This window comes from Lepidochelys kempii, chromosome 5 (assembly GCF_965140285.1).
Source record: "Lepidochelys kempii isolate rLepKem1 chromosome 5, rLepKem1.hap1, whole genome shotgun sequence".
NCBI lineage: Eukaryota > Metazoa > Chordata > Testudines > Cheloniidae > Lepidochelys > Lepidochelys kempii.
The window spans coordinates 68,561,138-68,578,056 of NC_136384.1; the positions used below are offsets into that span (position 1 = coordinate 68,561,138).

The 16,919-nt window shown below is 36.7% G+C and overlaps 1 protein-coding gene across 1 annotated transcript in view; it reads right to left on the reverse strand.

The window, feature by feature from the left end:
• Positions 1–2,434: 2,434 nt before the first annotated feature.
• The window catches only part of FBXL17 (F-box and leucine rich repeat protein 17), a 485,100-nt gene continuing 470,615 nt past the window's right edge, over positions 2,435–16,919 (reverse strand). The window contains exon 9 of the mRNA XM_073344633.2: positions 2,435–4,934. Within this exon, the coding sequence (XP_073200734.1) occupies positions 4,797–4,934 (138 nt within the window). The 3' untranslated portion in view covers positions 2,435–4,796. The remainder of the gene's footprint in view (positions 4,935–16,919) is intronic.

Genomic DNA, 16,919 nt, shown 5'->3' on the forward strand with positions numbered 1-16,919 from the left:
CACTCCCTTATAAAATCTTTGCTAAAAGTGTCCCTATTTTGTAGAAGTGTCCTAAGAAGCCTTTAAAACTATCAGTGGTAAATTGTAAAGTGAAGCTTCTGTTGATCAAAGAATCTTAGTAATGTCTGTATCAGCATTTGGGGAGAAGATAAGGTTAGCCATCACATTAATTAGGGGTGCTGGAACAATTTGTATAGTGGGGGTGCTGAGAGCAATTGAACTAAACTGTCAGCCCTGTAAAAAATGGAATCCACTTCAAGCCAGAGGGTGTGACAGCATCCCCAACATCCCTAGTTTCAGCACCTATGCCTGTGATAGTAAAATCCAAGGAGGAATCTTTAATCAGCTTTGAGTTTGTGATTTAAGAGATAAACAATAATTTGGTTGCAATATTAAAATATACAACCAGCTAAGTTTTGATTGCACACCACTGGCAAAGTTCTTTAGTTGTGGTGTATAACCAAACTGACAGCCATCTCCTTGGATTCCTTTCTAGAATTTGTAAGGATTGATTATCTGCTGCATTAATCCAATTGTTTCACTAAATTGGTCTTAATTGCAATCCAATATGCTTATTTACTTGTTCACTTGAACTTAATATGATTTTGATTTGATGACTGTATTGTATATTTTGGCAGCATTTATGTAGTCTGGTAATGATTTTGTCTTGATTTTATTTTTAATAACTCTAATAAAATGTATAAAGAGGACACTGAGTGATATTTTTTAAAGTCAGCAACATGGGTCAGAACCTTTGAGAATCTAGGTGAACATCAGCCAGTTCACCTAGGAACCTATTCAGCTCCCTCTCTATAAACCCTATGTTCTCACAAAGTAAATTTCCCCATTTTGCAGGGATTCCACTCTATATGGCCATTTAAAAAGAAAAATCAGCTAGGTCATTATATATAAGACACCTTTAATAATATCTCTGAGTCAATCAACAAAGCATCTATCTCAATATTGTGATTTCAGGAGCAGAATGTGCTGTCTTTCAGTTCTGCTGTCATGAATGGCAGTTTCTTGGACTAGGCAGAGAAAGATTCTGCATCATAGAGGGGATAGAATGCCTGTGGGTGAAGGTTCTGTGAATGTTCAAAGAACATGTTTACTTTTTCTTAGGGAATTCACATTAGCTGTTGAACCCAGGAAGTTCACAGAACTTCTCTAAGTGGGGGAGGCAGAAAGGTGCGTGTACAGACACACACTCGCTCTCTCTCTCTCTCACACACACACACACACTCTTTCTTTCTTTTCCTTTTTTCTTTTATTTTGGGGGTGGTGGTGCTGAGAAAAAAAATGGTTATACAACCATTGCAAAGAGCGTGATTCAAAGGAGATTACAGAAGAATTAAAATCTGGAATTAGAGTGGCAAGTGATTGAAAATAAAGTCTGGTCCCCTAGGATTCTGTGTGTGCCTAGGGTTCTATGTTTGAAAACTCTCTATTGACTGTAAATTCTTCAGGGGGAGGGTCTATATTTGTATTATGTACTTTCAGAGTCAATCACAGTAGGGCCCTGATCCTTGATAGGAGTCTAGTTGCTTTCAAAATAGAGATAAATAAACTCGATGTATATGTTTGTGCGTGAATAGCTTGGGGCTATGAGTCATTGTTGATAGTGGAGTAAAGGCAGATTAAAGGTCTCGGACTACATAAATTGTGAGCAGTAAATGAGGATTTTGAAAGAGTTCTGAGAGGGAGAGGATAAAGTGTCTTAACAATGACAGGTACCAATAAATTGCTAGACTCCCTTGAAGAAATAAAATAATGGAGCATATAGAATGGGATTGAAGAAACCAAGACAATCCAGCTTGGAAGTTGTCTGGATTCCACTGCAAGCTGTTTTCCATTTTGAAAACAGAGGAAAGAATAGTGGGAGGGGTAAAGAAGCAGTGAACGCTTTTTCCTAGAGGGTGTTTAGAAAAGAATAGCAAAATTAATGAGGTCACGTGTCTTTCTAATCTGTCTATCATGTACCTATCATTGTAGTATCTAGGTAGTTCTGATTTATTGAGGGGGAATTAAAAGGGCTAAATGAGTATAGCCTGGCTACACAATGAGTACTAGGACATGATAATAGGATAACAGTCTGCAAACATCTGAAAGCTGTAAATACCAAGGATGAAGAGGAATTATTTAAGCAGCTACATGTGGGTATAATGGTTAATGAAATAAGACAGATAAAATATAACCTGGATATTTTGATAGTACAATCGAGTAGATGATGGAATAATCTTCCAAGGGTGAAAGACTCATTGCTTGGGACATTTAAAACTAGACTGGAAAATGCATTAGCAAATGTACAACAGGGGAAAAATCCTGCATTGGCAGGGAGTTGACCTAACAGAAGATAAAAAAAAAAGTGGTGATGTAATAGGCCAATATTACATACAAAAACTTAAACAGAGTTAGTAATCTACATAACCAAACAAAAGACACACAGTTTTGCTTCTCTCTTTTATTGCAACCAATCTCAAAGTCAAAACTTTCACGGAAAAATAGAAACTTACAAATTGTGTGAATTGTCTTGTTGCATTCATAAAAAGACATTAAAGAGAAATGACTTGAGTTCTCCATTATATCTGCAATATTATTCACTGTCTTTATTCTGAAAATACTGTTGCCATTTTGGAGTCAATAAAAAGTCCAGCATAATATGTGTTCACATGTATTTATGACATTCCAAGCAAAACTCTACTTAATATTTTTTCCAGATAAATGTTTTCAGCTTCATTTTGAAGTGTCTAATAAGAAAACATTTAACAACTGTCACTGGACTTTGAGTTGATGCTTTCTGTAATTGTCAAGAATTAATGCTATGGGACTGGAATACAGTTTTGGCAGAATTGCACGGACATATGAAAACTGTTCTCTAGGTTATGCTGCATCAGTTCTTCTGGATTAGCAAAACACTTGGACAATAATGGCAATTTGTCAGCTGAAATTTGAGCATTTGATATTTTGGATTAAAAGAGTATAACCTTTAAAAAGCAAATACGCAGTGTTATACACCTCAAAAAATCATCCTTTCACCAAATTGCAACAGTCTAAAGGTTAATGCAACTTCAAACCAAAGCTGCAACATCTGTATGTTCAATGGCTGCTTATCAACACTTGTCAAATTTAACTCTTGCAACACATATAGAAAATTAAACTTTTTATGTATTCACTTCAACTATTTTCTGCATATATTATCTTATAAATCAGTTTTGGATTAAAAAACAGAGTACACAATTGCCAACCAAAGTAGTCTTCAAGAGCTTGGGAACAAATATGAAAAGCAGAGAGTACAAGGCTTAAAATACACGATTTAGAGGATGCCAGAATAATTTTTCTTCCAGAGCAATTATTCTCTTCTAGAGTAAGGCCCTGATCTTGCAAAGTGATGCATGTGGTTGGACCCTTATGCCCACATGGAGTCCCACTGAAGTCACCTATGCCACGCTCTTGCTTTGCAGGAGTGGAACCCACATTAGCAACCACACACTACATCGGTGAAAATCAGCGGTGTGGCTTTTATTAATTGAACTTTCCTTTTTACTTGAAATTTCAGAATTCGGTAACATGACAGCGTTGTGAAAGAAAACTGGTTCATTCAGAAAGTTTAATTAAAAAAAACAAAGAAAAAACAACAACTTTATTTTAAGCTATATAAACATGGCCTTATAACTTATTTCCCACAGCGGGTGTCTTCTATGCAGCATTTGACCTCACAAGGTGGGAATTGGTTATCTGTGGTAAATTAAAGCGCTGTTAGCTCACCTATTACAAAAATGGCAAGGTGCAAAAATTGAGAAATCTATACAACATCTCCTACATGACTATTTAAGGAAAAATCACGTCTGCTGTTCTACAACATAAAACAAGTAAGATTGTCTACGTGAATAACCATTCAATAGTTACCATCATTTGTTAAGGTTTCCATTCAAAAATGAATTTCAAAATAATGATTTTTGTAATTAGCAAAATGTTTAGAAGAAAATCACAATTATTTGTGGATTCTTATATTACTGTGCATCCTAAAATACATGGGTGGTGTCAGTAATATATGGATTAAGAAATAATATGGATTAAGATTAGCTCCCAGTTTCAGCAGAGGCCTATACCGATCAGTTACACTGGTACTAGCATTGAGGTATCACTTACAAACCAAAGGAAACACGCATGACTGAGGCAAAGGGAATAGAACAAAAGAAAATAGGCTTAACATCTAATATAACTCAAGCCATCCACAGAACTAGAAGGAATCCACTTCAGGAAATCTGCCAAAGGCTTTTACATTGTGTTTATGCGAACAAAAAGGATACAATGCATTTCTTAAGATTTGTTTTCAACATTCGTACATAGTTTTACAGTACATCAAAGTCAGTGTATAGTCAACTCCATTTTACTGTAACTTGTGTAAACTCACAATTATATTGCAACATGAAAGGTTGTGAGCCCTCTTCAATGTCTTTGGGGATTTGCAGATTTTTAGGATGACAAAACACATTCAGAACAGTTACGTGAGTCTAACTACAATTAGAGAGTCCAGTTTCTGTTCCAAAATTCCAGGAGGTACCACCAGACATAAAATGTTCACTGCTTTAAAAAACATTAATTTAAAACTTAAAAATAAAATAAAAACCTCTTTTAGAACGATGGACTCTTGAACATATATTTCACAGAAAGCAAAATGACATTTAAAAACATGAAAAGGTTTAAAATATTCCTGCAACATTGTACAACCAAAATCTGCAGTCCCCATTAGACCTGCTGAATGCATTAGTCGAATTGTAGTATCACATAGGTCGTTATGAAGCAGAAGACATACTGGGTGTCCAGCCCATTTGATAAGCCCGTTCCAAGGTCCTCTTGCAATCTTGCAGTACAGTACTGAAGGTTATGTATGGATATTGCTGCACTAGCTGTTCCACTGTTGCTTCATTCACCTACAACCAAAGAAAAGACTCTATAACTCACACTAAGTAAATAAAACATGCAACCCGATATGGAGAACAAGACATATCAGGGTTTGGATTTCTGAATATGAAGCTGCATGACTCATCCTGCAAGTCTTTTTTTATGCTAGAAGAGCTTGCAGCATTGGACCCTTGGTTTATAATTTGGGTTATCTGAATGTAATTAAGTGCGGTTGTTTTTTATGACAAAAATGAGAAAAATCACGGCTCCATCATGACAAAAAATGCAAGTCATAAGTTAATACCATTGTTTGTGGTGGAAAATGATAAGGAAAGTCAAACACATAATCTTTATTTTGAAATAAGCATTCGTTTTAAACCATTTGATAATATTTACCAAACAGATTAAAACCTTTTAAGATCCCATGTGCCACTACCCTGGACACTCAGGGGAGCCAAAATTGTAAACGTTCAAAGACTACAGTATCTTGTTCACGACTGCACTGGTCAGAGTGACAAACACCTGTATTAGGAGTCTTTTCACAGAGCAGTATCCATTCAAACTCTACCAGCCAGACAGAAGCTTACCAAGTGTAAGATTTTCCTGGTGACAGAAAAATGAGAAATTGGCTGTAAGAGTACTGAATATAAGTGAAAAACCCCCCCGACTTTGGGCATGGTTCTGATACCCTTACTTACAGCAAGTAGTAACTCCACAATCAGCACCTTTGAAATGGTACTAATCAACGTGAATCAGAGTGTGGGCCTCTGTTAATGAAGAACATCAAATCACATGATTATGTAGGGAGAAAACAATAAGAACAAATTGTATTGGATATGAACATCATATGGTAATATGGGTCAGCACTTCCAAAGATTAAAGAGTCCTCAGAAATATTTAAAAGCCCACACAGCTCTACATATATCTTTGGTGGCAGCTATTGTTTTTAGCCTTTCATTGTAAAGCTAACACAGAACTCAGGTCCTTGGTGAGACGGGCTGAAATGGTAGGAATCAATAATTAAAACGTACAAGACTGGCAGATCAGGGATGTCCCCGCTAGACCTTAACCATCAAAGGTACCACCTTTATTCTTGATTAGACAAGGCAATCAGACAGGCCTAATTAAACCTAACACCTTTACAATTGAATGCTGTGAGGGGATTAATTTGTCAATTATTTTTAAGCTGATTGCAGTTCATATCACAGAAGTAGACAGCTTCCTTCATCCTTTAGATAAATAAAAGATTAACCTAAGAACCACAACTTTTAGGTACCTTTCTTTGAAATCTTTATTGAACACTCAGGCATTTTACAATGCATGAATATTTCATTTAAATACTGAGCAGCCTACACTGACAGGATGTACCGGTAATACAATCCTCCACTTTTCTAGTGTCCAACATTCAAGGAAAAAAATGAAAAATAATGTTTGTTTTCGTCATTGAGAGTCTTCTTGGAATATTTAAAGCTACAACATCTAATAAAGCTTTTTTCCTTCTCAAAAAACCCAAGAACTCTAGCAGGGATTGCAGAGATTGAACAGTGATTGCACTTTCTGTCAGGGATAAATGAAGACTTTAATCTCCAGTTCTTCTGCTTTGATAATAGAAACACTCAATCTTCATGGGAAGATTCATCTATCTGAGGCTGACTTGGATAGAAAACTGGTTTAACTTCTCCTCCATGTACACAGGAAAAATGCAAGCTCTGTACTCTTTTGGTAAACAGCTATGTTAAAGTAACACCCGTGGGTGCTGAAAAACAAGAAGCATCTTTTAATAAATCCAAATGAAATTAGAGGTTGCATCAGACCTCCAAAATATTTGACACTCACTGGTGAATACAAACTTTTAAACTAACAGCAACATTCAGCAGAAATGCTTCTTGGAAGTAGAGTCTCCATAACTGTGTTTGTTACCATTTTGTCCTATTCAGAACAGTCAACAAACAGTTTTCTTTCAGCCAATACCTTTCAGGCTTTCTGCAGAGAGCAAAGATAGAGTACAGAACTCATCATGTTATCATCCCTCACCTCCCTCTCTGGAATACTAAACCTGAATCACTGGATTAAACCCCCCAAATTTCATGATTTTTACATTACATTAATGTAGACAGAATGAAGAAGCTCAGAAAGGAGAGTCAGCCATTTTGACCTTCCTAGCTGGGAACCCAGGAAGCAGAGTTTACACTCATCTAACTATCATTTAACTATCTTTAAACACTAATGTGTGGATGTTATTGCACTCACTCTCAAACAAGTTGGGGTTTCTTACTAGATGTCGTGGTTAGGGTTTAGTGGAGCAATGTGTATAATAGTGCAAACAGATTTTCATATGATAGGGAACAGACAAATTCAACCTAGACACAAGGCACACAGTTTTTAACAGTGGGAATGTGTAACCACAAAGTGGTGGATCTTTTCAGGTCTTTCTATCAAGACTGCATGCTTTTCTGGGAGGCATGCTTTGTTAAACACAAATTACTGGGCTCAATACAGAAGTAACTGGGTGAAATATAATGGCTTATGATACACAGGTCAGATAGATGATCTAATTATCCCTTCTGGCCTTAAAAATCTATGAATCTATAAAAAAGCACTTAACGCTTAAGCCATTAATGCCATATGTGTCTTTATAGGCAGTTATACTTGCTGGCTTTTATGTGCCACAATATAGAAATATCTTATAAGTGGGGGGAAAAACACACAGGTTTGTTAGCAATTGTGGTTGCCAAATGGGCAGACTGTGGTCCAGTGAGTATCAAGAGGACACCCAACTAGAACCACTTGGGAGGGAGTGAAATTGAAGGTTATACAAATCTAGAGTCTGCAGGAACAGACAGTTCTTGAAGGTAAGACAGTAAAGCCAGGGGGCAAGCTCAAGCATAAATAGGTCATTACATGTAGTTGGCCTACAGGATAAACCTGAGCACGAAGGGGACAGGCAAAAACACCATGGAAGAAAGAGCAAGAAATAAATCACCTGTCTCTCAATCAAAATCTGAACGTGGACAAAAACTTACAGACACAACTAGTTTCCAGGGCTGTCATGAGGATTTCTAGAGATTTGTTTTAAGGTCATTTGAAAACCTTAATTTTCTTATTCAGACTCTAGATATAAACCTTAGTTGCTACCGGTAAGATTGCAGTTAGGGTTTCTCTTATGTTCATATTTGGAACTTTTAAAAGTCCAGAAAGAAACCACTTTGAGCTTGAAAACTAGCAAGCTTACTCTCATGCCAGAGGAGAATTTTTTCCCCAGGTTTCATGATACATGATGAAATTGTTTGACTTAGTTAAATATTTAGTTGTTAAACACTTTAAAAATTCATTTTAATAAAAGTAATCATAAACATGACAAAATTATATTAGACAAGATAAATCAATCCAGTTTACATCATAGTAAAAAAAAAAGATTAAAAAAACTTTCAGCCATTATAAAAACCTATGTAAGTTCTAGGATGAGAAAAAAACTGTATTTGAAAAATAAGGCCGTAGACTATTCCCTCTGAAACCAAATGGAAATCTTGCTATTTACCACCAGAAAAACTCAGACCAAATCAGATACTAAATCATTAGCAGTTGTAAAGGTTCAGTATCCTACTCAAAGGGATAAATAGTATATTCTCCAAGAGGAGGTAATAGCTTTAAATCAAAAAGATGTCAATCATTTGGTCCTTGTCATCAGGTCCTCTAATGTTAAATTAAGATACCAACAAGCATTTTCATAATTAAAATCATAAAAAATTAAGCGTCTGTATCTTTGATAAGATGTAATTTGCCTGGCAATAAAACAGAAACCTCCAAAAATAAGTTCAGCACTTAAAGAAAGCAATTTCCCCCTTCAAGCCTGTATGACATTGGACACCGAGGGAAAAATGTGAATGTTTACATCTTCATGTTAAATGTTATTTTTTTTCTCCAACCAACTTTCATTAATCTCCAACAATTGAAATGTCAAAAGAAAGGCTATTAGCTAAGATAAATCAATTACATTATCTAATACATTATCATTTATTTGTATTCCAATAGCACCTACAATGTGATAGATGCTATCTGCACATAAGGAAAACACAGTCCTTGTCCCTAAAAGCAAGATCAATGAATTGATAGGCCATTCACAGCTGAACATGAGGGTTAAAAAGCTCCAAAGAACTTAAGAAATTAACAAAAAGAAAAGGAGTACTTGTGGCACCTTAGAGACTAACCAATTTATTTGAGCATGAGCTTTCGTGAGCTACAGCTCACTTCATCGGATGCATACCGTGGAAACTGCAGCAGACTTTATATACACACAGAGAATATGAAACAATACCTCCTCCCACCCCACTGTCCTGCTGGTAATAGCTTATCTAAAGTGATCATCAGGTTGGGCCATTTCCAGCACAAATCCAGGTTTTCTCACCCTCCACCCCCCCACACAAATTCACTCTCCTGCTGGTGATAGCCCATCCAAAGTGACAACTCTTTACACAATGTGCATGATAATCAAGTTGGGCCATTTCCTGGGGGGTGAGAGAACCTGGATTTGTGCAGGAAATGGCCCAACTTGATTATCATGCACATTGTGTAAAGATGGGCTATCACCAGCAGGAGAGTGAATTTGTGGGGGGGGGGGGGCGTGGAGGGTGAGAAAACCTGGATTTGTGCAGTGTTCTATATTGGACTCCAGAGAGAGTTTTAATACTATATTCTGTAACTTCTATATCAGGGAATTGTTTCTAGGTTTTTTTCCTCACTGCCTCCATTATGCCCTCAAGATAAAGTTGGTCAAATACATCATATTTTGATCCAAGAGAATCAATTTTTTATTTAAGCCCCTCATTAGCCTCAAGAATCTTCTTCAGTGAAATTAGGTGCTGCAGCTGAAATACAATCAGCTGAATCTAAAAGTTTTTCAGTGAAGTGGATAGCAACATTTGCCAAGAGCGGACTGCAGTGGGGACAGTGACAGAGGTAATGACAGACCATCTATACCTTTCTGGTGTCAAAGCTGTAATTGCTGAAATCTCTGTATCTATAGAAGTACTATGTTTCAGTATAATTTAGGAGTCATTATAAAATTAAACTAAGTCTCCAGGGACGATAACTTGCCTTTGCTCTGGACCCTTTATGCTGAGTAAAAGGGCAGAAGTGGTGTAAAGGGGTCCTATAAGCTCCAGTTCCAGAATGCAAGAGGATTCCTCTAGTGTACTGTAATAAAAAGCCATAAAGGCTGCCTTCAGAGGACACATTCAAAAAGCCCCGGTGTAAGGAGTATGTCAGGGGCAGGGCTGCAGCACACAACCCTGAAGAGATTCTGGTCCATGCTGTGGCTCACAGGGCAGCCTTGGGAGGCTACTGAAACTTAGACAGGCCCAAGGGCTCTCTAAGTTACACCAGGCTTGGTCTACACTACCAACTTATGTTGGTTTAACTACGTCACCCAGGGGTGTGGAAAATCCACAAAATCCAAAGCGCAGCTTAACCAGTAGAGCAGTCACGCTAGCACTCAGTGAAGATGCTACCTACGCTGATGGGAGAGGTGGTAGCTATGTTGATGGGAGAAGCTCTTCTGTCAACATAGCACTGTCTACACTGGGAGTTGGGTCAGTATAAGTGTGTCGCTCAGGGGAGTGGACTTTCCATGGAAATGGTACATGCAGCTTTCTCTCTGCATGCTTGATGATATAATATGGAAGCCCATTTTTCCATGTTGTGAATGCAGAGGGAAGTTTGTCTTTATATTGTGGGGAGAAATATGCCATGAGTCCACAGTACAGAAAGAACTTTGGTTATTGAGTCATGGACTAGATTTTGTTAGACATATTTCACAAACACACAATCTCTCCCATGTTTTAAAGATGAAATCCAAAATTTAGAGGGAAGGGAATTATAGAGTAGTCAAATTTATTCACTCTTCTTCTCCTTTCTCCAGCTTTAGTTTACTGTTTCCTCAATTCAAAGTTTTTTAAAAGTATACTTAACAACAAATGTTTGATTTTTTCCCCCCAGCTAACAGTCGAATGAGTAACATTCTCAAGTGGCTCAATTATAACTGTTGCCTATAGCCACAACAAAATGAAAGATTTCTGGAATCGTTTTGTGTGAAGTGCTATGCATTTGATCAGTTAAGGCAGATATGTTCCACAGAGTTAAAAAGACTGCCCTAATTCCCAGAAGCAGAACCCTTGCTTAGGACTACTTTAATAATAAAATAACAGCACTAACTATATTAGTACAACATTTTACAGTCTGAATAAATTCCCTTTTGGTTTAGACAAAGAACGCATTTTGGCTTAACTGATGTAGTTCTTTTACAAAATCATTATGTTTGTGGATTGATGATTAATGCAATTGACAAGTCCTGTCTCCTCCAAAATATTGATGTAATATGATTATCATGACATTCAAACCACTTAATTTTGTACTGCAAAGACCATAGCAATTTATTTCCCAGTTATGCGTGGGATAGGAAAAGGAGGAGGGGTAGAAACTATGTAGAAGTATAAATATGTCTGATATTTTTGTGCGCCAAAATTAAACAAATGAAATACACAAACTCCATAATTAGCTCAAGTACCTTTTGAGGTTTCAGAAAAGAACTGACATCATGAAACTCCAATTGAGAAGTTGTGGCAAATCTACTTGTGGAATATGTGTCCCCTTTTTCTATTTCTTTCAGCTCACACAGAGATGCACAACCCGGCAGGGACAAAGGCTTTGTTGAGAAGTTGCTCATACATTTGAATGCTATTGCCTCAAACAATCACTGTGGTCTCTTGGAGAGGACAAAGGTTATTGCAAATTAACAAAATAATCAATTTCAGGTTTCTGTAGCGTACTTAGTTCTTGAAGAGCCCACATCCCAAAGCTGGCCATGCTAACCATTATCTCTTACATCTCCTGCAATATCAAGTATTACATTCCCATAAATGACAAAGATGTTTCATTCTCAAGTCTCCAGGATCATTAGGAGCCTATTACTTTTGTTATTTTGTAAGAGAAGCCTTTCCAAAGTGTTTTTGGTTGTTTGTTTTTGTATGTTTCAAACAAAGTAGCTAATTGCTTCTAGACACAGATTGTACAGCACTTGAGAGTACAAACCTCAAAAATAGTATACAAAATTATTCACAATTATTTCAAATGAATAAACCCCGCAAACTCCGTAGGCTGTTTTGTCCTTATTTAGAAAAATATTTTGTAAGTGATGACTGCCCAGTGAAACGATGGTATTTATTTATAAACAATGGACCTTCTTTCAACTTCTTGAAATGTTCATACTGATAAGATAGTGATGGCTGTTTTGCTTTGTGGAAAACTATGGATTATCAAAGCTATCTCCTCCGTTCCGTGAGCATATTACTGTAATGTTTAATAAACTGGGAGACATTTAAAAGTAAGTGCAAAAATCAGTTAAAAAACTTCACAGTTAACAGACATCATTAAAAAGTTACTCAGACAATACTTCTAGAAAGTATTCCCTCACTTTTTGTGTTCCATACATAATATTGGTTAGTTCACATTGCTTTTCCCCTCAACAATGGCCTGACCCTGCAAATACTTACCAATGGGCTTTAGATTTGATCACATTGACATGAATAATCCTTTCGATGACTATACTAAGAACTGGATCAGGCCTTTGGTACATGAGTAGACCTATTGACTTGTGTATGCCCTGTAGTAAGTCTTTAAAGGACTGAGTCCTCAATGTATCCCATTGTCGAACTTTGCTGCCTACAACTTGCACACATTTTGGAAATGAAATAGTTAAACTAAAGATACAATAGCATACAGTTAACTTGAATTCTCTTCCCCTGCATTTTAGCAGACACTTTCAGTCATGCACTTAATGGGTAAGCTATTCCAGTTAGCTAAAAAAAGAATCATTTATTGTTCCGTTTTTTAAAATGCTCATATTGAAAATCAAAGGGCAAAATGAATACTTTAAAAGACAGTGGGGTCTTTATCAGGGGAGGGAGGATTGCTGTAATTTCATTCTAATAGGGTTCAGTGGTCTTATGCATCCGATATCTTCATTATTCATATACCTCACCCACCTTCTCTCTCTCATTATTCATAAACAGATATATCAATGGAAGCTCCTACATTTCACGTTACTTCAAAAATACAGAGAATCTTCTTAAATATGCAGCAATGTCATTTGAACAAATTACAGTGATTTAGGGAGAGAATAAGTGCTACAGACTTTTTTTTAAATGGGAGAAAAACAGATTTTGCAGTTCTCAAGATCAAACCATAATTTAATTCTCAAAATGATTTTTTTTAAAGTGGAAGTAATTTGTCAGGCATTTTGCTCTATTTCAAGTTAGCTTCTATTAGCTTTTTAAAATGGTAAGGCCAATGGCTATGCTAATTATATTAAATCAAGACATGGCCCTATATTCTTGTAGTTGCATTGTTGACTAATAATGGTTTGGCCCGGATAAAGATCCAGCACCTGAGATCCTATCGCCCTTCCACTCAGTTCATTTTCAAGCAATCTGTGTAAGTAGCAACAGACCTTGCACAAAAGGTTGAAAAATGTTGCACAGACCATGCTTATTAATATATACAAAAGCAGGAAATTCTTTATACACTGAGGCATCAACCTTGTTCATAAGTTGGTGTTTCTTTACAAATCACATTCTTCATGAAAAAAACACAGGTCCTCATCACACTAAGGATTTGCAGTTGAAATGTGACATCACCTAACCATATTGAAAAAACACTCTTAACAGACTTTTTCAATTTTAGGGATCAGTTTGACCTTTTTTTTTCTCTTGTAGTTTCCTAAAAGGGTTGGTCTTTTGTCAGTTGTATTGATTGGCACTTTATATGTCCTAAAATCTCAATAAAAGTATTGATGGAAAATATATTTTGCAGATGATCTAAGAAAGCCTCTGGGATAAGTTATATGGTTTCAGAAATATTCCTGTTGAAGATCAACTTAAATTTCTTAAAAACAGAAAGCTTGGAAGAGCCAAGACTATGGTGAATTTAATGAAAGAAATTGGTGTACTCCTTCACAGCCAACTCTGTCAAATTAACTTCACTTCAGCGTCAGACTGGAGGTGCTGAGTTCTGTCACTATTCCTGGGGGCTGGGTTTTTCAATGCCATTTTATGTATGTTTTCAAGAAATGTTTGCTGCATTTTAACACTAGTATTTCTGATAGCCATTTCAAATAACACCATAAGATTGCACAAAGAATCCAGAGTTGTGAGAATCTGTGATAGGAAACTCACAACCTCTAACTGAAGATTATTATGACAGATAGTCCAACTAACCAAACCGTCAGTCAGGAAAATTAATGAAGTTTTCATTCAATATTTCCTAGGCATAATGCAAGAGATTTTTTTAGGAAAGATAAGGGTTCAGATTGCCATAAGCCAAAAACTGATGGGATGTTATAAAGGACACTATAGAAACCAAATAAAATCATTAAAACATGAGTTCCAGCAATAAATGACAGGTTTCAGAGTAACAGCCGTGTTAGTCTGTATTCGCAAAAAGAAAAGGAGTACTTGTGGCACCTTAGAGACTAACCCATTTATTTGAGCATGAGCGTTCGTGAGCTACAGCTCACTTCATCGGATGCAAGTGATGAAGTGAGCTGTAGCTCACGAAAGCTCATGCTCAAATAAATGGGTTAGTCTCTAAGGTGCCACAAGTCCTCCTTTTCTTTTAGCAATAAATGAGTTAATTTAATGCGACCCAGTTTGTCACATTTCCCTCAGTTTGAATCATGTTGGATTTTTTAAAAATGAACTGGAATAACTACTTTGTAGGGAACCTCCTGTATCAGTCTAGATGACAATTTAGGGGTACAAGTTTAAATAATCGTGTTTACAAAAAGTAAACTAGAAAGCTGAAGACTTGCATCTTTGCAGTCACCCTGACACACTGCCGGAAATTTCAAATAAGGATATCCAAACTAAAGGTTAAAATGTCCAGCTCAAATCCTAAACAGTGAGTGTTGGTGTTTGAAATCCTATCTGTTATAATTTTCCAGAAAATATATTTGGGATCATGTGACTGAAATGACAAAAAAGCATAGAGCTGTTGGCGTAGCATTAAAAACAACTAAATATTAAGGACCTAAAATTGAGAAACCCTCAAAATGCATTCACAGGAAAATTTCTAATGAAGTTTCTTTGTAATGATTCACAAACAAAACTGGACTTTGAATGAAAAACCCTTGTTTAAAGAAGATAAGAAATGCTGACATTAAGAAAACATCGTATTCCCCCCCACTCCTTTCTAATAGATTGAGGGTAGCACAAAATAACATGCACTGACTTATAATATTGAAATATACAATGAAGAATTGTTAATGGTAAGATGAAGAGTTTTGATAGCTATATTTTTAATAATTTGTATTTTAATAATTTTGTATCGTGAATGAGCAGATGAGGTAACACTTAGTCTAAGTCCTTGCTGGCATAATTGTAGTTTTCCCAATTATTTTATATAGAATTGCTAATCTGCTTAATATGTTACTGCTGACAGAACAAAAGTAACGTGTTGAAAGACGTAAGTAAAAGATACACAAACATGTAATGATAAATAAAAGAAACCTTTTTCTGGGAAGACCCAGGGCGAGGTGACACAAAAACAACATGTTGTATGCAGTATTCTTGCAGGGAACTCCACAGACCTGGAGGGAATGGAATTCACCACTAGATACCATAGGTATGCCAGGGGGCTGCAATGCAGCCCATCCATGAGCACTATTTCTGCCTCTGGTCTGGAATTGTGACCATAGCTCAATTCTGCCTCCTATGTGTGGGGGGGGGGTTTGAATCATTGGAAGCTCATAAATGTTGCCCCTAAAATCTACCTGTTGGCCTCCCTGTTCCCTCTCTGCTGGTCTATCTAGGGCTGGCACAGAGCTCTTCTTAATGGCATGCAGGAGGTGCAGATCCCTCTGCCCTCACGTGGCCACTCTGCCCACAGAAGGGCTATGGGAAGCTGAAGTTGGCCTTGTGTGGACTCCTTTACACCTGGGAGAATTCCATCTTATTTCTGTCTTTAGTTTATTAGTGTCTGAACTCTTACCCTGTTAAACAATTAAAAGAGATGTGGGGAATGACTTAGGAGCCTAAATTACATTTTCAATAGCTACTTAGACACTTAAAGGTATTTAGGTGACCAACTTCTGTGGGACTTAGGTGCCTAAATATCTTTAAAAATCTGGCCATTAGGAGCTTATCTCTCATTGAAAGTCAATGGGATTTAGGTGTCTAATTGCTATGTCACTTTTGAAAATTTTGGTACGTAAGTCATGTAGGTGCTTTTAAAAATCTTTACCCATTGGCAATAAAAGCCAAGTTTATCAGAAATGCCCCACTCCCCTTCCTCACCACTACAACTAAAAACCTGAAGAAATTCCTATTTCCAATATCTTCTAATATATCTAGAGTTATATGTATCAGATTGTTAAGGGGAACAGTAGTTCCTTTAATGTAATTATTTTTCTAGAGAAATGTATGTCTGCTGAATATTTTTACATTACATTAAACATTTTTTTTTGTCTCAGCAAAAACCAAGAGCTGTACAGCACAACTACTACTGGTAGTTTTAAAGGGATTTCAGCATTTTCTTAGTGGCCTTGGGCCTTATTCTTTTATTGATTTGACTAAATAATGAACTCTGATGTTTAGAAGATTGGGTTTAAAATGCTACAATACAAAAACCCAACCTAAATAATCTTCCTCATTACAAGGATATAATGTTAAGATTGACATTTCTCATGAGCATCATGAAAACAATGACATTTATTTTAAAGCAGTGAATATTTTGCTCCTGAGCTGTGCACGTTAGGAGGCAGGCGCACAGGGGGAAAAGAAAAAGAAGGTCATGGCACTGGCAGTTTGATGAGAAATGAATTAATTTGATTATTTTCATGGTGTGGATCAATAACACTCTGGCTGAGACCCATTGCCCAAAGGCAGTTAGATAATCAATGGAATCAAACACAGCACGCCTTTACCCAGCCCTGCAGCTTCTCTGATCTTTTCTGGGAGGACGCT